The following is a 27,147-nucleotide window of genomic DNA, read 5'->3' on the forward strand; positions in this document are numbered from 1 at the left end:
CAGACCCGCAAAACTCAAATGTGCTTAGGAGAGCTACAAAAATTATTTCGCGATTTGAAAGGCGAAATTAAATTGTTGGAAAAAATTTAATTCATTTCTGAACCAAGGATCTCATTCAGCACTTAGCACAGTTCACTCTGATGAAATTTGGTAAAATTTGACCCGCTAGATTTGGAGAAAACTGCCTCTCAAATGGGCACCTCAGTACTCGTGGAGTCGGTGGTACTGGAGGAAGTCTATTGAAACATCACGGCATTGTAGCTGTTCGAGCACACGAGCTGCGCGGCCGGCGGGGAATTTATTTGGCTGGTAAAAATATTTTTGACCCTTACTTCTGGTGAGGATAGCTTGGCTAGGAATCTTCATCAGATACTAAATCCAAGGTCTTGGATTTCTTCTTGCGGGAAGTCGTGGCCACTTTTACGCGCGCGTTGGGAGAGTTTCGCGGTCAACCACCGCACTCTCTAGTTCGGCAACTTCACCATGCCTTTGCTGAATAGAAAACCGTTTTCACCTATAAAACCGCCTCCAGATCTCAAACCTGACGAAGAAGTCTTCGTTTGCCGCCATACAAATGAAGTTTTTCGCGACTATAGGTAAATTTTGCCCTTTATTGCAGTATTTCTATATCCGGTTCACTCTCATTCATTTTGACTGTTCACAGTTTCACCTAGTGTTGTAAGATTCCGCCATTTTCCCGTTTCAGGTCGTTTTTCGAGCGTACAATTTTGTGTAGCAGCATGCTATGGAGCTGTCAATACACTGGCAAGAGTGGCTTAACCTACCAAGAGGCACATGATTCAGAGAGGGCGATTAGAAAGCAAGGCCATAGCCTCCCAGAACCCATCCAGCGAGCGGCACTTACACTCGTCCACCACACTCAACGTGGTCGGCTAGCTAATTTATGCGACGAAGTGTTTTCATATTTGAAGGATCACTACCAGGAAGGCGAAGAAGTTGACGTTCACTACCTCTCAAGCAAGTAAGTCAATTATTTCATTTTTTGTAAAGGTGCTTTTTCGAAAATGGGAACACATTTGAGGGGTGTGGGGCAGATTTTTGCATGGTGTTGGTAGTTGGTGATCGCACCAAACCGTCGCGAGGTACGATGCGTCATAGCCATCCAGCGGGCGTCTTCTTCTTCCATAAAGTTACTCTAAGGAAGAAATCCCTTTTTCTCTCCATTTTAATTCTTATTTCCTCCTTGGTTACATCCAGGGGGACACAAAATGTGTAGGGGTGGGGTGTGGGGGGGTTATTTTCCTAAATTTTGTTTTTTGGAGATTTTAAGAAATTTTTTTGTTCAACACAGGGATGGTAGCCATTTTGTTTAAGTAACCAGTACCTAGAGTACCTCAGTATTATTTATGCTAAAATTTGAGCTATTGCATTTTTTGCTGTTACAAATTCTAATCGACCTTTTTTGAGTGACAGCTGTCAAAAATTGTTTAATGTTATAAACATTTTTGTACTTTTTACAGTTTTTGGAGGAAATTTTGTAATATAATTAAATAAAATAGTTGGTAATCATTTCACGACAAATAAAGGAAAGCTATTTTTTTAGTACTATAACAAAAAATGTACACATTGACACAGTTTATTTTTACGGAAAATGCTAATGTTTGTTTATGTTCCTCATTTGATAGTATCATAGCTGGTACAGTTTGCATATAATTAATTGAATATATATATTTATCATATATATAGCAAGAATTTTAAGCAATAAACCTTGCAAATAGAATTCTATATTTGCTGTATTTCACATGTGAAAAAGCGATACAATCAATCAGCTTCACCTATAGCTTTCTTCACATGTGAAAAATATAACCAATCAGCATCTAGAGTAGTACGACTTAACCAATCACAGCGCCAGAATTCAAATGGTTTCCAACGAGGTCGATTTATGTTTTGAAAACATGGCTATACGTTTTCTTCTTTTACAAAAGTTTGCCTTTATGAACTTAATGGAAATGCAAGCCAACAGAAACACGCTAAGCAAAACCTAAAGAATACAGCAGTGATAAAAATCATTCTTCAAAGGCCAAGCAAAGACAGGCGAAGGCGAAGTGTCGATTAAAGAAAGCGAAGACAAGACTTTCATCGGAACTAACAGCACATCCGCGGACTTTCTAAGAATATTCAGGCACTTTTGGTATCGTCTTGGTTAAGTAAACTGCATTTTTAATCTGGATTTACGTGGTAATTATTGTTTAATTAACCGACTCACTGTGTTGCCACAATTTGTCCACAATTCGCCAATTGATTCGCCAGTAGTTTATTCGCTTGTGGCAAAGTTACCTCAATGCGATACAATGTTTTTAACGTAAATGTAACGTGGTGTGTTTATTTAAATAAAGTTTTTGTCTAGGAGAGTTTGTCGCCAGTAATTTTTCTTTTTTACATGTATATTATTGAAATTAATTCTCGTTATATATAAAATAAACAAGTTACAGCATAGAAAGTGCTTTGTACTGATTTTTATTCACGAGTTGCAAAACTTTGGAAAACTCACTCGTTCGCTACACTAACTCGTTCGTTTTCCCAAAGTTTTGCAACTCGTAAATCCGTATGGCGCACTTTCTATGAAGAAATCTATATATATATACATAACTAATAAATAATACAGTCACCAAAATTTTAAATTTGTGATATTTATATTAAATTATAAATTATATTAAATCTCAATAATCTTTTCCTTTTCACAAAAAAAAAAACTTTCTTTTGTTATAGCACTTGTTTAATAGCTGAGAGAAATCATGTGTGGTTATTATTCCAAAGCTATGCTAAATGAGAGATACCATAAAAATGACATGACCTATGGCATAGTCCTTCCTTTTCTTATGTGAGCTAAGTCAAATTTTCAGTGTCACTGTAAAATCTCTACAAGACCAGGAAATTTGCACTTAAAATATCCAAAATGACTGTTCGTGGTTCAGGGCTCAAAATAATTTTTGGATACTGACCGGTCATGTTGACCGGCCAAATCAATTTTTGCTCGGTCATGTCTCGTTTTTGACCGGTCAAAATATTGAGTATTTACTTTGAAACAATAGACCCATAAGCTAAAACACTCGTTGTTAAAGAGTGTAAGGCTTAGGCTTTAATGTTTTGATCGCTAAAAGTGTCATTTTATTATGTTCGCTTTTTGAATTTCCATTTCTTCTGCGTTCTACTCTACATAAAATAAAATGCTCAGTAGCCGTAATGTTATGTTACTCTGCATAGTTTTACGTTAGTTAACGACTTATGGGTCGAGGCGATCTTGGTTGTAAGCACTTAACTGGTCTTTATTACCGAACACTAAATAGTAATAGGACATATGCCCATGCTACAAGTGAGATAACTTTGCCTTTGCTCAGACTCGTTGTTCATCGAGCTTCCTAAAAGATGCCCTCGTTTAAAAGTTCTCTTTCTTCAAGACTGCCAAGAGATTAGCGAGAAAGCCTACGTCACTTCGCAGTTCAAAAATCATGGATCTCTCCAAGTTTTCAACGTCGCCTACAACAGAGAAGCCTGTTCTATGCGGTGCCTGATTGAGCTGCTGAAATATACTTACGGCAAAGTACTTTTAATCATAGATATCCGCAGAAGTAGCCTTACACAAGAAGACCGATAGAATTGGCGTGAAACACTTGAATGCCATGGCTAAGAATAAAAGATATCGAGAGTTATCGTTTCAATCTGTAGACGCCGGACGCGGAGACCATTATTATTATTTTTTTTTGTACAGTACGAGCAAACGTTTACCGGAACTCTCTTCGACAATTAAGTAGCACCACGTCATAGGTGGTCAAATTGTCAGCACACATGGGCACATGTTCAGTTGCGAAATAGGCACAATTTAAAGAAACATTGCTGACTTAACATTCAAAGCGTTTAATGATTTTATTGTTTTCTCATGATCTTGCTGGTGAAAAACACGCTACGAACTTGTACTTTCTAAAGGTGTATATAGTTTTTTAAATCCACTAACGAGTGCTATTTTTCTCGGCCCTCCCGACAATTGAAACTGTAATAATATTGCGTATGCGTACGCGTGTTTTATAGCAGACGTTGATTGATGCCGTGTTCATTGTTGTCTGTTTAGCATATTTACAGACGTGGATGTTTCCTGTTTTATTTAAGCAAACCGCTAACAAATTCGCAGAGCGTGACCGTCTCATCTGTATTCTACAAATTTGTGACTGCAAGCTGCTATGATATTTTATGATTTTACTGTAAAATTTCAAGAAATAATGCAAATAATTTTTTTGTGTGTGTTATTTATTTGAAAGCCGTGTGCGTGACCCGTCAAAATGACCGCCGAACCAAAATTGTGTCCGGACAAATCGTCATTTTGGCCGGACATTGTCCGTTGACCGGCCGTTATTTTGAGCCCTGGTGGTTCCACTTGAATATTTAACTTTTTATGGGGTCTTAAAATAATACACCATCATGATAATTATTATGGTGTATTAACAACAATGTAGACTATGAGCAAAAAGTGAGTTCATTATTTCTATGGAAAATGAGGGCAAGTAGTCTTAGACTAATATTATTTTACCATGACTCTATAGAGTATAGCATTTTGTAAACCCAAAATTTATGCATTTTTTTGCCGAAAAACGGAAAAAAAGGTTTTATTACTTTTTCCAGGACATGAATAGTAATGAGGCAACCAGTCGCTGAGTCACTGATTCATGATTTTGTAACTTGTCTTAACCCCCCCCCCCCCAAAAAAAAAAAAAAAAAAAAAAAAAATTGCCATACCCAGACTCAAAATTAGCCAATCAGAAGCCTCTATTGTCCTGATTTTTTGTGATATCAAGTCAGTGACCTGATATCACTCGATTTTCCCCTGACTTTGGGTACAGTTAAACCAAATCATACCTTTTTGGTATGCTTTGAGGGCTTATCAGGCATGTTTGGTTGAACAAATTCCCACGGCAACACCAAAGGAGCTTGATATGCTGCCAAAGCAACCAGAAATGCATGAGTGACTTGTAGAATAGTATATTTACTATGGAAAAATATGGCTTAATTGTATAACTCCATGTTCCATGTGCACTACTGATCTGATTTAGGATGAACGTGACATGTTCTGTTTTGGCCAACTGTGCTAATCAGCTTATAAATTAAATCAGAATTCACTTTTAGTGTACAATATTACATGTATTTCCACCCAAGAAAGTTATTATGGTAACAAAATTGAGGAAATAAAAAATTGGATATCATAGTTACATGTAGAGTTTTTTTACATTATGTATTCATTTTTTCTTATTAGGAAAAGAGGCATCATAACCAGAGTTATTCCTCCTTCTGAAGGCTCAAGCCCATCAGGTAAAACCCAGAGCTCACCAAACAAGACAGGAAAGTCAGGAAAACTCTTGTCTCCAAAATCAAGAAAACACAGCAACTCTGGAGATAAACTTCATTCTCCGACCTCTAAGGATCGTAACAGCCCTTCTGATGGAACACCAAGAAAAGAAAGGTGTGATAGTTCAAGTAGTTCAGATAGTCAGCCGTTATCTAGCCATGCAAAAAAGTACAACGCAAACAATGTGTTTGCTAAATCTCCAACTGGAAAATCACCAAGAAAGAGTTTGGACGAGGAATCACATTCAAAGCCTAAATCAAGGAAACAAAGTGTGGAAAGTTGTGGTGAAAAGACTGCTAGCAAATCAAGGAAGCACTCTTCAGACGGGAAAGGCACACCATCTAAACAAAATAGTGATAAGATTGCAAAGAAGCCATCCACGCCCTCTTCAAGGAAAAGCAATGATGATAAGATTGTTTCTCCAAAGAGCAAGTCGTCTTGTGATGTAATTGCAGTAGAGTCACCAAAGACAAGTAAATCACCAAGTACTAGTAAAACAAAAAGTTTTGAAGGTGAAATTGTCATCATTGATGATGATGACGATAATGATAATGATGATAATAAAAAGAGCTCAAAGAAGCCTTCTCCAAAGTTGACATCTCCCAAAGAGAAGCCGGTGTATAACTGGCCATCTGCTGCTCTTTATCATTATGAAATCAGAATTCATTCTGACAAGAAAGATAAGGGATCAAAGAAGAAAGAAAAGAAACAAGAAGTTGTGATTGTTCAAGCCTCACTTGTCAGGTACTAACCTTTAATTATCTTAAAACTCTATTAAGCCACTTAGGAGGGGAGGGGATTATTTTTTCCAGGACCGTCTCAGGGATAGTTTTTTAGTTAGGGTACATATAAAGAAAAAAAGAGTGGTTTTAGAGCTGTTTATTAAGTATAAACACATTTCCCAAAAAAGTACTGTAACAAACTGAATGTGGTGGATGAATAACTTTAAAAGCATAACTTTAGTTAATTTGAGTTCCTTATAATTTACCATCTTTCATTATTTATTACACACATGATGCTTTTGACATTGCCGATCCTAGCAGTATGCAGGACGCGTGGCACCAGTTAACCTAGAAATGGCTTCGCTCACCAAGAGCCTCTCCATAGCATATCAGTTAAGAGTGCCCAACCAGTGTCAGGAGACCATGGGTTTGAATCCTCTCGGGGACTCGGATTTTTTGGTTTGTTCCATGCTCGTGACAAACAAACATTTCATCTTTATCATAAAGTTACCTTATCACCTATTCATTCAGCCCTATCCCCTACCCAGGGGCAAAGAACTGAGCATTACTTGTTCATAAATTGTTATCTGCCATCTAGTGAAGGGGGGGGGGGGGGCCTTAATACAGATGGCAACATTAAAAAAATGAGCTTCCAGATTGGAGCTTTTTAGAGAGCAAGTTTCAAAAGATGGCATCGCAAAAAAGGTTGTTGTTGTTCATTGTGGTAGAGTACAATTCTAATAATAAAGTATTATCGTTTGTCTCACAATTAGTCACTTGTGATGTGAATCACAACGTTTCAGCTGCATACTGGTAGTCTTTATCGGGCGATAAGTTCAACTGGTTACACGTTACCTTATAGAGCATGATGTTGAAACCATACAATCACAGCAGACTATCATGCTTCATAAGGTTATGCATAACCAGTCAACCTTTTCCCCCGATGAAAACTAGCGGTATGCGGTCAAAACGTCCTGATTTATTACAGAAGTGACTACATTGTGAGACAAACGCTATACTTAATAGGGCTTTTACAGTAATAATTTACTGATATGAATGTACATTTAGGACAGCTGTGTACTTGAACTTATTGTAGCCTAACAGACGGCACTATTCACTGGCAGATACAGGTTTATTCTGGTTGAATTTTAGCATGTAAAATTACAAAATCAATTCATTTTTCAGTCGCAGAAAAGGTGTTTTCACCAGAGATAAGGTGAAAATGTTCTTGAAGATCAGTTGTGAAAGAAGTACTCCCCATTCAGAAGAGGGCGTCTATATTGTGCAGGTGTGTTTTCTTGTTCTGTGTTGTCAATCTTGTGTAATCTGCCTTACGTGGACACAAGAAGGGTGTCTATGGTGTATGTACACGCAGAACTTAGTTAAATTAATTACTGCTCAAATGTAAGTTGACGGTCCCTCGAGACTCAATCGTCTCAACTCGAAAATTTCGAGCGTTGAGTCTTCAGTCAAAATTTTTGAGATTCCAGTATTGAATCTTGAGTCAAGAAAAATAATGAGCTTGTCACTTGTATGATTCCTCAAGAATTGAATTGCTCCAGCAGGCCACAGTCCCAAGTGTTGTACATAGTCAAAGCCAGTGTGCAGGCTACTCATCTCAAACGACATGCGCATGTAGGTTTTGAAGATAGCTATTTACTTTAGGATTACTATTTGGGGCATATCTATTCAAACATGTTCCTAAAGGTTTAAAAAATGTTAGTTTTCTAGTTAAAACTATTAAGAATGTGAGAAAGATGGCATTTAAGAGCAGATTAATGTAACATTTATTTTTCATTCTTTCTTTAAGTTTTATGAGCTGCTATTTGACTTCTTTTTAATGTAGAAGTCTGGGTATAATTTATTGTTCACTTATGCATCACTTAATGTGTTTTTTTTTTCCAGAGGGCATACCGACAGAAATTTGATCTTGGTGAACCAGACATACCTTTGAAGCTTGCTTCTCCTCCAAAGAACAAGAAACACAGGAAAAGAAGCCTTACACATGGAGACCAGGAAGGAGAGGGTGGGCCTGCTAAGAAAAAGAGGAAAAAGAAGAACAAAGAAGATGAGTCAAAGAATGAAGGAGAAGGCACTAAGAAAAAGAAAGAAAAGGTGAAATGATGAAATGCATTAAAGACATTAAAGGTTTCCTTCTGGTCACAGTAAAACTATGGCTACAATTAACTCCCACTAAAGCAGACACCCTCGGGATCACAACTTGGTGTCTGTAATAGAAAAAAGTGTGTAGTAGCGGAAGTTATTTTTCAGTAATTCTTATTTGCCGGGACTTCAGCTCCTGTCCATAATAACAATGTCCGTAATAATGAGGTGTCCACAAGGCGGGAGTTGACTGTAGTCAGAGTAATCACAATGTGCCCAAATGCCACAGCCGGGAACTTCATAAATAGAGACATTTGGCCTTATGCTATATATTGGTGCATGAGTCAAGAGTCTTATCAGAGTTTTCTATTAATTTTATTGTGTTGTTCCAGAAAATACCCATACCCCTCCCACAGAAGGTTTTTGGTTTGAATCCCCCCACCCCTCTGGAAATTCCAGATAAACTCCATACTTTCCTTTAACAATTTAGGCTTTCGAGATCCCCCACCCCCTCAGAATTTCCAATGACCTTCCATAGGGTGGGTTTGGATATTTTCTAGAACTGCACATTATGGATTTATTATACATCTACAAATACCACTTCCCAATACCCCAAATATTGTTATCTTGTGATAACGAGCCCTCCCTCCACTAAAAAAACTAATGAAATTCCTTTCAAGGCCCATCTTTGGATTAGTCAGGGAGACAGAAAGTTAACTGAGCAGCAAACTCTGCAGCAAAAAAGTTCTTGATGTGAACATTTGTCAAACATAGTTTTGCTAATCGTCTTTAAAAATCTTGCCCTGACTCGCCTCCTTGATCTGGGTCTCTGAGGATGGACTTAGCATGAGATACCCTTGTAAAAATTTTACCGCGATCGCGCCGCGAATGTCGCGATCGCGCCGCGACTGACGCGATCGTGCGTGACGCGATTGTAAATGTACGCGAACGCGCAGCGATAGTTGCGATCACGCCGCGAATGTCGCGATCGCGACGCGATTGCCGCGATAGTCGCGATCGCGGCGTGATGAGTGCGATCGCGGCGCGATTGATTACCACCGCACCGCGATTTGGGGGGCTGGAATAAATCTCGGGAAGTGTTCCCGGCTAGAACTCACTTCTCGATCACTGGGAGAAAGTCAATATGCTTTGAAACTCTCACAAATCATGCTGTGGTCGTAACGCAAATCATGACTTGTATTGATGAAATAAACTTTAAGTACTAATCAAAGTAGTTATAAAACTAGTTTGATTTAAAATGTCGAAAAACATTTTATTTAATACGTGACGGTGAGCCGTGAGGACGTGATTCCCACGAGAAAAGTTTTATTTAGTTTTAGTCTAGACGAACTGGCGCGACAAAGCGGCGCGTGATAATGAGTAAAGATAAATTAAAAGATAAGAATTTTTATTTCTTAACAGTCCGTTTTTTAATCTTTTTAAACACTTTGTTTCTTTCTTTTCTTATCTTTGAGGAGCCTTAATACCTTCGAGCAATCCAATGACAAATTTCTGTCGGCCATTTTCTTCAAATGCAAATACAATCAGGAATTCGCTGCAATTGCGTTTTTTGCATTGAAAAATCCTCTATATGGCATTTAATTTAATTGTAGCTCCGAAGAGGCTGTCAGAATGAGCTTTTTTTAGAGCTTTATATTTACCTTCCCGTAGACCACGATCGTAGACCACACACATCGAAGTCCTTTCCCGCCTTTTGCCGCAAGGTGTCGTGAACTGAGCGTTACGATTGGCTGAGTTAGGTCACGTAGTGCATAGTACACGCAATCGCTACGCCATCCCAAGCAGAAAAGAAATTTTATTTCGAGAAAGTTGGTATGTTTTCTCTTCACAATCAGGACTGGAAAAATATGTTCTTTTTTAGCTGCTTCTGTTAATAACAAGAGTTTAGAAGCGACCTAACTTGAGGGAAAAGCGTCTCTGTGAAAACTGCTAGAATTTGTTTTGTTAATTCGAGCGACTGCTTGTTTATAATTTCAACAGCTAGCGCTTCGTCGCTTCGTCATGGACTTTGTTGACTGAACTACAGCTAAACTGTGAATATAAAAAAAATGCAAAACTCGAACAGTGGAAAGAGGAAAACATTTTGACGGTAAGGACCATTCAATGCATAGTTGTACCTGTTGATGCTTGGGACTTAAATGTTGTATTATTTAAAAAAGCTTCGGGGAAAAGAAAGCGCATCTTCGACGGTTCGGCTTCTTCGCAGATGCAAGAGATAGTTCGCTCGTTTGGTAGATCACATCATTGCATCTTCTTTCACTTGAGAAAGAGTAAAAGGTTAGTTGCCGTTATGTATGTGTTGTTCACATTTTACAGAAGAACTGTTCACTTATTTGCTTGTAAACTAAAGACTCAATCACGCTCTCCGGCTTTGCGAAATTTAATTGTGCTCGGCAGCGAAACTGGCCGTCTTTTTCTGTAAGCTTCTGTAAATAAATGATGTTGTTTCGATACAGTCTGTGTGTTTGTTTTGTCGTTATGCAAAACGCCAAGATAATTGTTTTTAAATTTATAGATTTAGGCGCGATCGCGGCGCGATTCCCGACCCATCGCGCCACAATGCGAGAATCGCGGCGGCCAAAAACGCGGCGCGAATCGCGGCGCGATCCAAGCTCAATCGCGGCGCAATCGCGCCAATCGCGGCGGCCAAAAACGCGGCGCGAATCGCGGCGCGATCCAAGCAGATCGCGGCGCGATCCAAGCAGATCGCGGCGCGATCCACGCTCAATCGCGATCGCGCCAATCGCGGCGGCCAAAAACGCGCCGCGATTCGCGGTGCGATCGCGGTAAAATTTTTACAAGGGTAATTTTTCATATCAGCCCAGGGTTCAACCCTTCTCCTTCTACATAGGTTAGGACCATCTCTTGTAGAGAAAAGCAAGTTATAATACCATGTTCAAATATCAATTGCAATTTCTAAATCTTGCTAAATCACAGAAGGAAAAAGATGGCAAAAGTAAAGATGACAAGAAGATGAAACTTCCACCTGGAGAGTGGCGCAGAATTATGGAGGAGGAAAAGGAGAAGAGGAAGAAACAAATGGAAGAAGAAAAAGAAAGAAAGAAATTGGAAAGGGAAAGAGAGAAAGCTGAGAACAAAGTTAAGAGAGAAGAGGAAAGAGCAGTCAAGAAGATTGAAAGAGACAAGGTAAGAGTGTAATGGTATTTACTAACTTAATCATGCCAATAGGCGATTTGCATGATGGCGTCACTTGACTGCAACTACCAGAATCCTCCGCTTTGTCTTTTTGTCATTCTAATTAGAGCAATTGTTTTTCAAACCCCACTGGGAATTCAAAATTTGAATAACAAAGGAAAGGTGAAATGAATTCTGGTATTTGTAGTCAAATGACGACATCGTGCAAATTTGCTATTGGAGCATAAGGTGTCAGTAAAACCTGTTCATTGAGTTTTTGCATCCATGTTCCTATATAAATGTCCAATAATGGGTGTGCACATGAACAGGTTGGGGAAGTGCAGTGGCCTAATGGTTGGTGCACTGGACTCCGGATTGAGCAGTTGGGTTTGAGCCCTGGCTGGAGTCATTGTGTTGTTTTCATGGCAAGACATGTAGAACCTCTCTCCACCCATGTGTATAAATGGGTAACAGAGAATTAATGCGGGGGGGGGGGGGTGGGGGTAACCCTGCAATGGACTAGCATCCCATCGGGGGGTGGGGGGGTCGGGAGTAGAAATACTCCTAGTCGCTTCATGCTACGGAAACTGGGATAACCTCCAGTGGTGTGGGCCACTAGGCTAGACACCGACCTACATTAACAGGCATCCTTAACAAACATAAGGAAAAGCTATTTTTTTTAATCCCAGAACCCTTGCTTTCTACAGGTTAGACCTAAGGTTTGGCTAATGTTGTATGTATGCACAACCCTGCTCCTGATGAAGACTAGCAGTATTGCAGTCGAAACATCGCGATCGACATCTCAAAGCGATTCTATCGTGAGACAAACGAATAAACCTTCATTCCTACGTCTGCTCGAGTATGCACACCAATAACTTTGAATGCAGGTCGTAAACTATAATAATCTTAGTGGACAAGTTTTGCAAACCTTGATGAAGTTAGAATTGCCAAAACGTTGGATTAACTATTTCTGGACCTACACTAGATGAGTGCCTTCAGTAACTACTGTGGTTTAAATTACAGGAACGCGAGAAACAGCGAGAAGAAAAGAGGCTGGAAGCCATACGGTTAAAGGAGTGGAACAAACCAAGAGAAGACCTAGAGCTGGATGACTTAAAGGTTTGTTTTTGCAAGTGTGCATAGCAGGAGACAGAAAGAGACAGTGCTGTATCCAGTGCAAGTAATTGTTTTTAGCATTATTATTAAATTTTCTACAGCAAGAAATGTTTGTTTTTAACATACAGTCGAAGCTCTCTTAATGGACACTCTCGTAAGCGGACAGCTCTACTTACGGCCGCCTTGTCTGAAACCCTGTTTTGACTCCCATACAAACTCTGTATTTTTACATTCTCGTAAGCGGACATTCCCGTAAGCGGTTGCGGACATTTTCAGAGATTACGACTTAGACTTTTTGTTTTTAAGCTCCCGTAAGCAGACAGCCCAAAGAAAATCCTATTAGCTACCCTTGTATCTTATTTTTGTAAATAAACTTCACATCGCCATTCGTCACAGTGATTTTACAGTAATTAAAGTATCATATTTTAGTGCTTGTTTTGTTGTCATCCACGTCTGCCCAGTTATTGTTAGCTGGGCAAGTTCCCGTAAGCGGCCATCTTTCCCCTACACTTCTAGTGGCCGCTTACGAGAACCATTCTCGTAAGCGGCCAGCTACAGTTATGGACACTTTTTTCGCGTCCCGAGGGTGTCCGCTTACGAGAGCTTCGACTGTAGTGTCACAGCACAAATGATCAGAGGATTAGGTTCTAAAATAATATAGAATAGATCCCCACCTTATGACCACTCGTTTAATACGACCACCTTGATATTATGACCAATATAAATTTATTGTTTTTGATATAACTTGTAAGTTACAGTCTGGACAGTGTAACTTTCATCTTCTCTGAATTCACAGTGAACTAAGTGTGTTCTTGCATATTTGCGAAAAGTGATTCGCTGCCAGCAAATATACTGTGTCCTGGTACAGTAAAAACCCTCATATAAGTTAGCCTAAACAGGTTCTTATATAAATGGTATTTAGGGTAAAATTAGGCTAACTAGGCTCTTAATTAGGTTCTTTACTTTTGTTCAAGAAAAAAAGTAGAATTGTTAAATGATCTGGTCTTTAATGTCCAATAACAGTATTCTTGGAGGCTTCGGTAAGCAAAATACTATACTATTTTAATCTGATTCTGTTAAAATCAAACCTATACTGTAACCTTCACTGTATATTTTTGAGAAGATTTTTTAATTCTATATTAATTTTTGAGAAGATTATTTTTTTTCTTTTTTAAAAATAAGAACCTGTTTTAGAATTTTAGCCTAAAATGGTTCTTATGTGAAGGGTGCTTAAAAATGAAATTTTAGCCTAACAGGTTCTTAAATGTTAGGTTCTTATACACAGGTTTTTACTGTATTTGTGTTGATCAGGCTCAAATTTTGTGGCATGTGTAAATTGGTTTACAGGATCTTCCCATGACCACTCCAGTTGCAATGAAGCTTTCATCAGAGCTGTTTGGTGATATGATGATGGTCTTGGAATTTCTCAATGTCTTTGGAAATCTGTTTGACATCAAAGATGAATTTCCTTCTGGCCTTTCATTTGGTGAGAACACAAAATAATGATTCACTGTATGGTCAACATATTACATGTATGAGCCGCATAGTTACTAGTATTAAGCTTTCAGATTGTCACCATTTCTCCCCTTTCCCATGTTTTTTTGTTGAATAGCACCCCTCCCCCCTTGTATGAGCTACTCAATAATCTTTTATATGGGGACGCTTCACCCCAAGGTCCAAATTCCTCCCCTGTTATGTATCATGTTTGACAGAAAAGGTAATCCTTTCATATTCCTTTGATAGAAAATGATAACCCTTTCACATGTCTACTGTACAGTAGAGATACTGCATATATTTTCTAAACTTTTCACTAATAATAACCCCTTAAAATACTCTGAAGATGAATCAACTATGTATGGTACAATGTTTATTATTTGGACTTTTTTTAAGACAAGCTTCTTGATAGGGATACATTTTTGTTACACCACAAGGTACTTCCAAGTTCAATTCTTTTAAAACTTGGAAAAGAGTTGTAGTGAGCGAGTTGTAGTGTCCCTCCTTCACTCATTTCCTGTTAAACATAGGCATGCAATGAGTGCAAGTGTTTTAAGGCCTCTAGAGAAGTAGACCTGTTCTCTGATTACCTATATTTCTAGTTAATTTACATTTATTAACATGCTTATAACCAGCCGAAATATTGTTTTAATGTCAGTTTTCTTCAGATAGACAAATACTTAAGTTTTCCAATGATATTATTATTTTGCCTAACCTTCAAGAAACAAAATGGGAAAAGAAAAAGAAAAGAAAACAATTTGCAACAGATGGGAACTCCATCTCTTGGCCTTTTCAGCCTGCTCTGGATGACAATCAGACTACCTTATTGTTACTTATTTTCGCGGGCACTTAATTTCGCGAAAATGGAACAGGAATATTTCGCGAGACTTAATTTTCGCGATTTGGCCAAAAATATGTAATTAGCATAAAAAATACAATAGAAATCGTTTAGAATTAATTTTCGCGGGTCTTTAATTTCGCGATTTTTTGAAAATCGCGAAAATTAAGCCTCGCGAAAGTAAGTACCGGTAACAATAAGGTAACTGAAGTGTGGAAAGTTTAACATAATTAAGTTTGTTTTGGCAAATCTTCATTTGCCAGTTTGTTGTTGTTTGTTGATTCTTGTTTCATAATTATAAGTTTTCCAAGTTTAGTGGCTTATAGCCACTTCGATTTGCTTTAGTTGTTAAATTGTTTATGCTTCTACTCACGTAGCCATGTTAGAGGAGGCACTAACAGAACACGATGCTGAAGGCGTGTACTATGACTTGCTGCTGTTCTTACTGGGAGCGATACTGCGCACTCACTTAGAGGAAGAAGAGGACGAAGGTTTGGACGGCACTCATGAGCACGAGCCCCTCAGGGAAGTTGATGATGATGGTGACGAGAAGTCACAAGCAACTGTTTCTGCATCAGCGACAATGGCAGCTGCTTGGCCCATGCAATACCAGGGTAAACCACTCCACGAACTGATCATGGACCCCTTTACAAGCTCTGAGCTGTTGAGACTACATCTGCTATCCTCTGGTGCCAGAATAGGTACGGTAAAGTTTACATGTGTTGTTTTTTTGTTGAGGGCACTTGCTGTATGTTGTCAAGACCTAGGGTAGATTTTCTCCCAGGATGATTCTTCCCGAGATTTTGAAAATGAGATTGTGGAATACCCAAAATTTGAAAACATAGGTTCGCCGATATATGTTTTTGATAAAAAAAATACATGAAATACATGAACATGAACACCCTGTAATCAACAGAAATGGCAAGCTCTGGTTGGCTTGAACAGATTGTTTAAATAAGGCAGTGTATTGAACTGTTGGCAATAATTACAAAAACTAAAATAAGAAAATATTTACCTAGTTCCATTAAATTGGTCCCAGTTGGTGGTTTAGCAGAGGGAACTTCCACATTCAGTGGCTTATGGAGCTGGTCCTTCAGAGAGCCTAAACTGTACCTAAAATTGCTTTATAACTGTTAATGGCTCACCCATGTGGAAACATGTCTCCTCATCTTGACAGGCCTTTAATCTCTTCTTTTTTTCTTGAAGGGTGTGGTGAGCCATCTTATCGCTGGCAGCGTCGAGGAGGATTTACCTACAGTGATGACGCAGGAGTAGAGTTTCGCCATGCCGAGCCTCAGTTGTTGAAATCATTGGTAACATGCAATATCTATGACATGGGTGCTGAAGACAAACTTAAAGTCCTGGTGGCTCTCTGCACTCAGCTGATAACATATGCAACAGCCCGAGACTATGTGGAAGAAGGCTTTGACCAGTAAGTGACCATTGTAAAATAATGATGTCATGCTTGTGAATATACTGTTGATAGAAAGTGGTTCTTTTTCTCGTCTGTTGAGGTTACTGTCAACAAAATAGGGTGCCTTCAGAGAAATCTTCCTTCGTTAAAAGAAACCACTGAAATCTAGTATATATACAATAATTATTTTAGCCATTTTGGGGGATGAACTTTAGTGCACAAAATCATCAACAGGCTACTGGAGGCCTAACTATGATTATCAGCTATTTATTTGCAGTTCCCCAAAACAGTCTTTTTAGCATTTCTCACATTTCTTTTTTTGTTTTTGTAAATTTTCCTTAAACAAATTCTGTTTTAATGCTTTATCTACGAACCAAGAAGCAAAAAATTGAAATTTTAAAAACTGACCTGATTTTATTTAACAGCAACCTTTATAAACCCTGCCATGTGGCTTCAAGGTGACAATCATAGTTGTGTCTAAATTATTTCAAATATCAGTAGATTTAGTCTTCATTTTGTGTTCCTTCCAGGTGTCGCAAGGTACGCCGTGAGTGGCAGGAGGATCAGTGGGCAGATCAACGAAAGGAGAAGGAGGAGGCTGCTGCAAGGTACCGGCGTAAACAGGAAGAAAGGCAGCGACAGAAGGAGGAGCTGGAGAAACGAAAGAAAGAAAAGGATCAGGAGAAGATAGATGGTGCAAAAGGAGAGCCGAGGTAAAAAGCATGCTAAACAAAACTAGATTGGCATTTTTAGACGATAATTATGAAAAAAGGTATTTTCAGTCTATTTAAAAGGGGCATTTTAGACTTTGTTATTGAAGAAAACGGAAATCATAGCAAAACTCTAAGAATAGGTTCATCCTTTTGACACAATGCTGGTGTTTCAGCTGTTATGCAAACAGTAAACTTTTTTCGATGACCTTTGACAGCTGTGTGTGGTGTGTTTTTTTTAATAGAAAAATGATAGCTACCACAAGCAAAACTCAGTTGAAAATGCCAGTGTCACATTTCTTTTCAATATTATTGGAGTTTAACAGCTGTTAAGGGACATAACCCTCTTTGAATAAGAACCATTGTGAGCTTTAGATGTCAGGGGTCTGGCACTTATTTGAGTAAATATGGTAATTAACTGATTTGTGTTGGTATGTTATCAAATCACTGTTTTTAAAACAGAATAGGTATAAGCAGACTTCCATTACATGGAAATATTTTAATGAAGTCAACGTAACGTCGATTGATCTTGATGTTTACAGTGCAAAACCTGAGGATGCAGCCAAGAATGGCTCAGAACAGAATGAAGAAGATCAAGTGAAGAAAGGAGGCAAGAAAACTGCTAAAAAGAAAGATGAAAACGAGAGCACCTCTCAAGCAAGTGAAACAAAGGAATCCCCCATGGTCAATGGAAACAAACCAACAGAGGATAAGGAGAGTGAGGCAAGTCAGGTTCCTGTTTTAACTAAAGAAGAAGAAGAAGACTTAGCACAGCAAAGACGGGAAGAACGCAAGCGGAAGGATCAGGAGTTTTTGAACCAGTTGGCTAAAGCAGTAGCTAGGAGTGCAATCCAGCCGCTGGGAAGAGACAGGGTGTTCAGGCGGTACTGGGCATTCAGGTCACTGCGAGGATTGTTTGTGGAGGATGATGACCCTGACCAGCACTTGCTGCTGGAACCTGAGTCTGAATCTGAATCAGAGGTGAGTTGTGGCGATCAATAGCTTTTTTCTCCTTGCAGTGTTAAGACATTGTAAAGCAGGCAGGTGGTGAGAAAAAATAAGAATCATCAGTTAGGATGTATTGTCCTGGTGTACTACCAAATTCTCTCTGGGAAATCAATTGGAAGACTTAAGGTCTGGCTTAACTAGATAACATTGTTGCAGAAACATTGTTCCTTGTCATGTTTCCTAGGTGGCTAAATAAGAGGGAAGCAAGCAAAATCTTTTTCTTCCTGGGTGGCATAACGAGAAAAAAATGCTGTGGGAACATAGTGTCACGCATGTGCATAAACTAGACAACATTGCTTCCATGGTGGCTAAAGTAGGCAACATGTTTTGGAAGCAAAATTTGTGTCAGGGAAGCAAAAATGTTTTCGACCTGAAGCTGAAACATTTTTTGTTTCCGCAACATATGTTTCCTGTGTGACTAAACTGGAAAACATTTACCTCCGCAACAATATTTCCTAGTTTAGTCAGGCCTTTACTTCTTTGGTTTGTTACTTCAATTGCAAATTACAACAACACTGCTCATAAAAAAGGCGTGTAGACTACAGTGGTTCGACTTGTAGTAACTCCCTTTTCTCTTTAGCAAACTAAAACCTTTAAGAATCTAAATAGCCTGAATACTTATGAGCAAACAACAGACTAGTAAGGAGGGACGTACTTAAGTTGTGGTACTGTGAGGGAGGTAAGCGACAATTTACAAACAGCATAGCAACATGTTGTATTGTGTCTTTATAGGATAATGAAGAAGAGAGTGGTGATGAGCAAAAGGAAGATGGCAAAGAGAATGAGAACTCGACATTAGACCCTAGCAATTCAGCTGACACTAAGAAGGAAGAGAAACATTTAGTGAACGGCCATACCAAGGGCAGAAATACTGCTAAGAATGAAAACTTTGAACGGAAAGTTCTGAACATGTTTAAAGCGTACCAGCTATCAAAGGAAACTTGTGGAGATGACGATTGGTGTGAATCTTACAAGAAAAGACCTGTTGTTAAGTGGTCCTACTTCGCTGCAAAAGAGGATATTGATAAACTGTTAGACTCTCTGAATCCGCGAGGATTTCGCGAGAGACTTTTAAAGGATGCCGTCCAACAGGAATACAAACATCTTACGATTGCAGTGGAGAAGTGTCCCTTGAAGGCGGATATACAGGCTCAGAAGAAGGACTCCAAGCCAAAAGGGAGGCGAGGAGGTCGAAATCAACCCACTGTTGATAAGTCACGGTACAAGACCATGGAAGAGTTCCTAGAGGCAAACTTACGTGATCAGATTCTGGATTTAGAGGACAGAATATGGCAGGGGAACCTGGGCTCCATTAGGAATGCCGACCGTGAGGCATGGAGAGCCAAAGTGGAGAATGGTATCTATGGTGACGTCAGCAAGACTGAGGCACTGGGCGGCGAGGAGTGTAAGCCTAACGGAGTCAGTGACGTCAAGGAGAATGGCGATGCAGAGCTTATGGAGGTTGATACAAGCGTTGAGGATGAAGGAAAGGCGAGTGTGGACAGCAGTGTGGAGGCAGTGACTGTGAAGAAGGAGGAGCCAATGGAGTGTGATGAGGAGAAACAGCCAGTTGTCAATGGAGTCAAAGAGGAAATAAAACAAGAAGGTCATACAGGTAACTTCTCTCTACTGGTCTTTATATTTCTCAGTTGTATTACTTGGGAGAATATTGATCTTTCATGAAGAACTCGTTCTACAAGCTCTGTGTCATGTTGTTTGCGAGACTAGCCTTCAGTCCTGTTATGTAATTTTTAATATCTTAGCCAGAAAAGTTAGTGATATCACCTGGAAAATAGATTAACACAAGACACTCAAAGGATTTTTCGTGGGTATTTGCAGCAGGCCCTTATTTTCTGGTGAAGAAGGCCAGTTAGTTTTGAGGATTAACTTTTACCCCCAATAAGATGGGATTTTGCAACTAAAAATGCTCTAGGTTAAGTCTTGAAATGAAAAAGCGTCCCTAACACACAATACAAGAAATTATCCTAATGAGAGTTATAAAAAAACTATGACAAAATTTAGGGCGAATTTCAACGTAAGTCTTGGGAGTGAAGCAGTTAAGTGCTTTTTGTACCAGTGCATTCCCTGACTTTTCTTAATTTTCTTTGCGGCGTCAGTAGATTCCAAGGAAGTCACTAAAATGAAAGACAAGCCAGACGAAGCTCCGTTCACCGCTATTCCGTCACATCTGCAGCTAGACAGCCAACCGTCTTCCCCTGGAGAGGGTGGCACACGATGCAGTACACCCACACTTAGCTTGGTTGTAGGGTCTGTGGCAGTGAACCCGGCAGTCAAAGAGCTAGCGCTGGAGTTGCTTAAGGTAAAGGATAGATTGAGGGCTAGTTTTGTTCGACATTCGCTTTTTATCCATGAGTTTTACAGTATTCATCAACTGCTCCGAATATTGCCGACCACGAGGACAGGAGGCCCGAGCTGCGGTTCGGTTGTCGGCGTTTTGTTGAGACGAATTATCCGACATCGAACTCGACGCAACTGAGACTCGTGCAACTCGAAGCCGACGGACGTAAATCTGCTAGCATGCTAACGTATATACAGCTATTTCAATTAACGTTGTCTGATCAAAGCTTAAAGACAAGACCGAAAGGAAATATGGGAAGAAGAGGACAGCAGCTGCACGTGCTGAATACTAATGAGATATAACGACATGACAAACGCGGTCAACACGAATTTGCACGTTTTCTTTCTCTTCAGAAATGCGGTTACAAGGTACTTTTAGCCACACTGAATTTTAGAACAATTTGCAAAACTTTAAACCAGGCGACGATTAAAGTAAAGCTACAGTAAGGCCTCCAACGAAGAAAGCCAATTCGTGTATCCTTCACATGCAAAAATACAAACTTGAATATTTCCTGTTGGCCAATATGCAAAATTATAGTGAATACCCAGAAAACCATACGGTCTTGCTTTAAGCTTTAAGCTTTGACGGGACAACGTTAATTGAAATAGCTGTGTGTCTGTGCGGAGAGCTCCGACTGAACTTGCAAACATTTGCGTTTTCAAGTTTGTTTGACCTGACGGTTTTTTTTACATAACAGGTAGAGCAAGGCATAGAAAAGAAGTACTTGAATCCACCTCTTGGCGAGGATGAGGAGACCAAGCGACAGAAACAGAAAGAGGCGGCTGCCGCTGCCGTCAGTGAGTTCAACGAGATGATGAAGGCTGCGGAGAAGCAGAAGAAGAAGGACAAGAGAAAGAAGGAGACTGCTACTGATGGGGAAGAACCCAAGGAAAATGAGGAGAAGGAAGGCGAGGGAGAGGAGAAAGAAGATAAAGACGATAGCAGTAGTAGCTCGTCAGATGATGAGCCCGTGAAGCACAAGACGTGTCTGGAGAGGTGGGAGGAGTCGCTACTTGTCTGTACAAACCTGTCACAAGTGTTTGTGCATTTGAACACGCTTGATCAGTCTATTGCGTGGAGCAAGTCTGTGTTGAACGCTCGCTGTCGACTGTGCAAGAGAAAAGGAGATGCTGAGCACATGCTGCTGTGTGACGCTTGTGATCGAGGTCACCACATGTACTGCCTTAAACCACCCATCAAGGAGGTATGTAGCTCGTGAGATAGACTTGCACCAAGTCTTTTGTTTCAAGAAAGTTTATTGATTATCTCTGGATAAGCAGGGGTTTCTTCATACTCTCCGAGCAACGTGCGAGGGTTTCTTCTCTCTTTCTGAGAAAGTGCTAGTTTACGTTACGAGGTTAATACATCATATAATGTTGCCGTACTCGCGCAACGCACTCGTTCTTTATTACAGTCGCGTGTTCAACAGGCAATTCTAACGAAACTGGCACGCGTTTTCGTGAACTGCTGATAAAAACGATGGGCTATAAGCAAGTCTATCTGTTGTTCTAAATTAAAATTTGCCATGGCAAAGGTTGTTTGTCTTGTTCGTGGAATTCTTGTTTCCAAGAGTAACGTAACTTACAAAACATTCATATCAAAAACTGAAACTTTCATGTACATACATGAAACTGAAAGTAAGACTTCAATGTAGACTTTAATTATAGAAAAATAATAATAACTAATAGGAGAACGGTAGCTTCTAAACTTTCTAAGCAAATTGTTAATAAAGAAGAATGTTTGTGTCACGCTTGTCATGTTGAACACTTCATCTTCATTATTTATCACCGAGCTTAAAATTTTCTATCTTTATTATTTACTACACACTTGATGATTTTGACATTGCTGATCCTAGCAGTATGCAGGATGCGTGTCACATATTAACCTAGTAAATGGCCCGGCTCACCACGAGTCTCTTGTAGCTGAGTTGGTTAGAGTGCCCAACCGGTATCTGGGACTCCATGGGTTCGATTCTCGTCGAGGACTCAGATGTTTCTTTGTTCCACGCTCCTGTCATTTCAACACTTCATCTTCATTATTTATCACCGAGTTTAAAATTTACCATAATTATTATTTACTAGTTCAGTCTTGCTTGTTTAACGTACAGCTTATAAAGGCTGGCGTCTCATACAGACAGCATGTCGATATCGCTTCCTGGTGCGAAAGTTGTATTTGCTAATTTCTGAAAGCAAATCACTAGGAAACTCGCTAAGTGTATTGATTTGGTTGCTATGCGGTTGTAAACGCAGATCCCCGAGGGTCAGTGGTTCTGTGCAGACTGCCGTCCCAAGGAAACGAGACGAAGCGAAAGAAGACGAAAACCTGAAGCGAAGGAGGAGGACGAGGAGGAGGATGAAAGAAAATCAGCAGAAGAGGAGGAGGAAAGTGAAGAGGAAGAAGCTAGCGAGGAGGAGGAGGATGACGACAGTGAATCGGACAGCGAAGAGGAGGAGTCTGAGCCGAGTAAGGCGGTGCTTAGTTGTTGTGTTTTCAGTCTACATCAGTTTGAATTAAGATCTCGTCTTACAGGACTCGTGCGCGCCTTTAAAGTCCTGGACCCAAATGTTTAAAGGGTGGATAACGCTATCCACCGGATAAGTCGGTATCCATTGGATACGTGTCAACAAAACAAACTATAGTGATTTATCCTTTAGACAGTGTTATCCATTCTTTAAACAACGGGGGCCTGGAAATTGAAATCCAAATTAAACCGAGGTTTGGAAGGTCTTGAAAGTTGTTGAAAAGTAGATCTGCTGCTTGAATGTGCCTGTTTGTTGCGGGTTTTCATTAATAATTCAGTCCATATTCTTCCTCTCACTATATCTATTTTTTAAAAACAAATAGCAAAGGTTTTTTTAGTAATGCGCGCTACATGTATCCTTCAAAAATTGACTTCAAGGCCTTGAAAATCCTTGAAGTTTTGAAAAAAGAAGGGCATAATATTCCTGCCTTGTGATGCGGTCAAAGTCGCACCGTTACTCAAGTTTTCTTTTTCTTTCTTTCCTTTTTTTTTCGCTTTTAAGTGTATTCATGTGATAAATATCAAACAGTAAGTGAACATTACAATGCATACATTTGGAAAAATAAGACATGACAAAGCACTAGACAGGGCAATGGAAAAGAAGGGCCGGTAGTTCTTGTTTTTTTCTTTACTGGTGTTTATACAGCAGTTACAAGCGGTACTTAATACCACGTCACTGCTTTGTGTTAAGCTTTTTCTGCCTTGCTTAACAGGTGATGGCAGCGAGAGCTCTGAACATGGCGACCAGTGTGCATTGTGCACTGAGGGAGGAGAGCTTCTGTGTTGTGACACGTGTCCGCTGGCCTATCATCTTTCTTGCGCTTATCCGCCATTGCGTCGAATCCCGCGCGGAAACTGGGCCTGTCAGGTGTGTACTGGGGCAGACGATGAACGGCCGCGGAGCACTCGCGTAAAGAAAGCCACTATTGAAGGTAAAAAAACGTCTGTTAAAGTTCATTATGGTTCATCTATCAGGAATGCTACATGTCAGAAAAACCTCAGGGAGAAATAAAATTCTTCAAGTAATATATCAAACACGAGAGACTGTGTTTCGCCGGGATATCCAAACACCGAGGAAGGAGTTGAAAATACGAGGTGTTTGGATAGCCGTTGAAACACTGTCTCGAGTGTTTGATATATCTTCTCGATAAAAAAGAAAAACTACGGAGTAAACAGAGAAATAAAATCATAAAAATCTTTGCTAATTAAGACCGGGTATCCAAACCTCCTTCATGGTTATGATTTCCTTTGTTTTAACTTGAAGAATTATTAATGAGTTTGAGAAGGTTAGGGAAAAGTCAGGGAAATTTATTTTGGGTCAGGGAAAATTGAATATAACACCGCTGATTTCATACAATTGATGGCTGAAAGAAACATTTCAGGTCATTGTGATCTCAGCGATGTTTTTTTTTTTCTTGGAAAGGGAGGCTGGAGGCCGCTGCTTTATCTGACATTTTGTGAATATTTGGTTAGGGAAATTTTATTTTTATGCAAAAAAGAAAAAACCCTCTGGCACCCAGGTCAGAAAAAGTCAGGGATTTTTAAAAACTGACGTGTGTGGCAACCATGTCTACTGTGTTATTGCACGATCTACAATCCCTTTTTTTTTTTCAATTTGTAGCGGCCCAGAAGAGTCTCCAGCGAAGCATCAAGGTTGTGAAGAAGAAGCCTACGCGGAGCACGTCCCGTCCCAACAGCAGGCAAACAAAGAAAGCCCCCAGTCGGTCACGAAAACGGCAACTTTCTTCCTCTCCATCACCTCCACCCCGCACACGCAAAACTGGCACGAAAGCCGACAAAACGTCTACGAAGCGGCGCCGAGTGTCTTCGTCGTCGCGTTCGGTGTCGTCTCGTTCTCCGTCACCTGCGCCGAGATCAAGTCGTAGAGAGGGTATCAAGATTGCGGCGCGCGGCGGGCGTGGCCGAAGTTCAATCGATTCTTCTCGGTCCTCGTCTCCTGTGTTGCGGTCTGAGCCGAGTAAAAAGCCTGCTGGCAGGAAAAATCCCAAGTTAGCGGCAAAGCTTGTTTTGTGTCAGAAACTGCTTAACGAGATCATGAAACACGAGGACGCCTGGCCTTTCTTGGAACCTGTGGATGTTGCCGAGGTAAATATTGTTATTACACTGAACTGTGGCTGCAATCTAACTCGTGGGCTTAGTTAGCGTTTTGATAATGGATCATTGAACCGTTTAAAGGTGGCTCTTTTTATATGCAAAGGTGACTAGAAACAAGGATCTTGAATAGGTCATTCCCGAATTACCTTTTGCCTTCAGTTTCAAAACGAGTCCTTCTTTAAAGTGTTTCACATGAAAATGAGTTTGACTTGTATGAAAATTAACGTACAGAGAAAACACATTTTCACATGAATGATTTTACACTAGAACAGTTTTTCACACTGAGGCAACAAACATCTCGAAAAAAGGTCCTCCCATACCACCCCCACCTCTATAGTATAGCAGTGAAAACCAAGAGTGCTGTAAAACGTTTGCATATAACAGTCTTACTCTCTTTCCTCGCGGATTTCATTCAACTAAAAAAGTGAACATCGCACTGCTAATTTTGTCATCTTTCATACAATCGCTTCGGAGTAACTGCTGAGAAAGTAAGTTAAGAATGTCAATAAAACAATTCTTCCGTTCGCGCTTGTTTGTTACGCATTGATCAGCCAAAATACGCGCCTCGTTGGTTATTTATCACCTCGTTCGTGATTTAAAATTATTGTTGCTTAATTCAAACAAGTTCTCATCGGTGCTTTTTCTCTCCAGAACCCAGACTACCTCGAATTCGTACAACGGCCCGTGGACCTGGGAACCATAAAGAAGAATTTAACTGCCAAAGCGTACGATTCTGTGGAGGATTTCGCCGCTGATGTTCGCCAAGTATTCATCAACTGCTCCGAGTATTGCCGACCACGTGGAAAGGAGGCCCGAGCTGGGGTTCGGCTGTCGGCGTTTTTCGAGACGCAATATTCCGACATGGGACTCGACGCCACTGAGACTCGAGAAACTCGAAGCCGACGGTCGTGAATCTACTAGCGTACTAACGAAGTCGCTGAGAAACTCTTGCCAATTCAGATACGGCCGTTTGAAATACTAGTTGTTGAGAAAACACTATCAACAAAATAGTAGTGTCAGCGATGAGCAGTTCTCCCCCACCCCACCCCACCCGCGTGCCCTCCTTTTATGTGGTAGAAAAATGGGGAGGTCAATTGAAGGTGCTACACATTTTTTGAAGAAAAGACTTGTAAGTTGATTGAAGTTTAGTTCTCATATCTCCCGCTAGTTTAGGAACTCATTGAACATCTTTGGTTAAATTTAGTGCTGGACTCTAATTTATTTAAAATGTTTCCTTGAACACTGGAAAAAAGTAATTTACAAAACACGAGGCTTTTCGTCTAAGGCATTTCGATACTAACCTACGTCATTGGTCAAACACTTGGCTCATTCGTAGTAACGGAAAGGTTGTATTTTGTATTTCATGGAAGGCCAAGTTTTCTCTTGTGTAGAGCGGTTTTCACTTGAGTGTCGAAAATAAATTGCGTTTGCTTTGGTTTTGCATTACTACGATCGGTGATTGGTTTAAAAATCTCGCGCCACTTTCTCAGCCAATCAGAACTAAAACCAAAACCAATCGTGACTCGCTCGCGCACGTTTTCCCGCGCTTCGTACCAGCTACATGTATTTGCTTCGTGTTTTGATTGGTTCACTGGATTGTCTATGTCCTTTGTGATTGGCTAGAGTTATTACTTTGGTTTTGGTTTTACTACACTCAATTGAAAACTGCTCTATTACAAATAAAACTCTTCCAATTCAATGGACTAAATCAGTTAAATCGTAGTACACAGAGAAACTAGTTATAGTTTTTCTTGTCAACCTGCTTGAAGGGATTGGCGCAAATGGAATCCTTATTTATAACAGTTGCTTATTACAGAAAGGGAGTGAAGGTGCCAGGTCCTCAGAAACTGAAAAACAAGTAGTTTTTCGTGATAACATTCATAATTTTTTGTGCATAATAATTTCGCTACACACCAGGGTAACAAGTCGCTTGCACCGCTTTGAAGAAAATCATTGATACAAGCCAATTTATGTGAAAAAAAAGTTTATGAAGATTTTGATGTATGTACGCTTGGAAAAGTCGCAATTGTTGTAAAATCTTGAGAGCTATTCAGAAATAATAACAAATGAGTGTTTAGAGGTGTATATAGCCTTGATAAAATAAAACAATTTCATCTTTTTATTCAAGTCTGAGCTTTTTGAGATTAGATTAAGTGAAACAAAAAGACGGTGTGACTTCATCCTTCCTCGTCCTACATCGTTGGCCTGTCAGTAGTTGTCGTCCGTCCAACATGT

The 27,147-nt window shown here is 39.9% G+C and overlaps 1 protein-coding gene across 2 annotated transcripts; it reads left to right on the forward strand.

Annotated features, from left to right (window-relative positions):
* Nucleotides 1-37: 37 nt before the first annotated feature.
* LOC144636132 (bromodomain adjacent to zinc finger domain protein 1A-like) lies at nucleotides 38-27,034 on the forward strand. Of its 2 annotated transcripts, none has more exons than XM_078495264.1 (19): nucleotides 38-596; nucleotides 707-982; nucleotides 5,264-6,100; nucleotides 7,264-7,366; nucleotides 7,984-8,193; nucleotides 11,140-11,349; nucleotides 12,361-12,456; nucleotides 13,801-13,939; nucleotides 15,163-15,486; nucleotides 15,992-16,217; nucleotides 16,730-16,912; nucleotides 17,452-17,890; nucleotides 18,650-19,532; nucleotides 20,035-20,237; nucleotides 20,974-21,480; nucleotides 22,526-22,739; nucleotides 23,511-23,729; nucleotides 24,419-24,903; nucleotides 25,564-27,034. In XM_078495264.1, exons 1-19 carry the CDS (start codon nucleotides 484-486, stop codon nucleotides 25,822-25,824), a joined length of 5,928 nt encoding a protein of 1,975 aa, XP_078351390.1. In that variant the 5' UTR covers nucleotides 38-483; the 3' UTR covers nucleotides 25,825-27,034. The 2 variants fall into 2 exon arrangements, with proteins under 2 accessions (XP_078351390.1, XP_078351391.1); XM_078495265.1 differs by having other exon boundaries at nucleotides 39-596; nucleotides 20,038-20,237.
* The last annotated feature ends 113 nt before the right edge of the window (nucleotides 27,035-27,147 follow it).

This window comes from Oculina patagonica, chromosome 13 (genome assembly GCF_052425735.1).
Source record: "Oculina patagonica isolate OP01 chromosome 13, crgOcupat, whole genome shotgun sequence".
NCBI classification, from domain to species: domain Eukaryota; kingdom Metazoa; phylum Cnidaria; class Anthozoa; order Scleractinia; family Oculinidae; genus Oculina; species Oculina patagonica.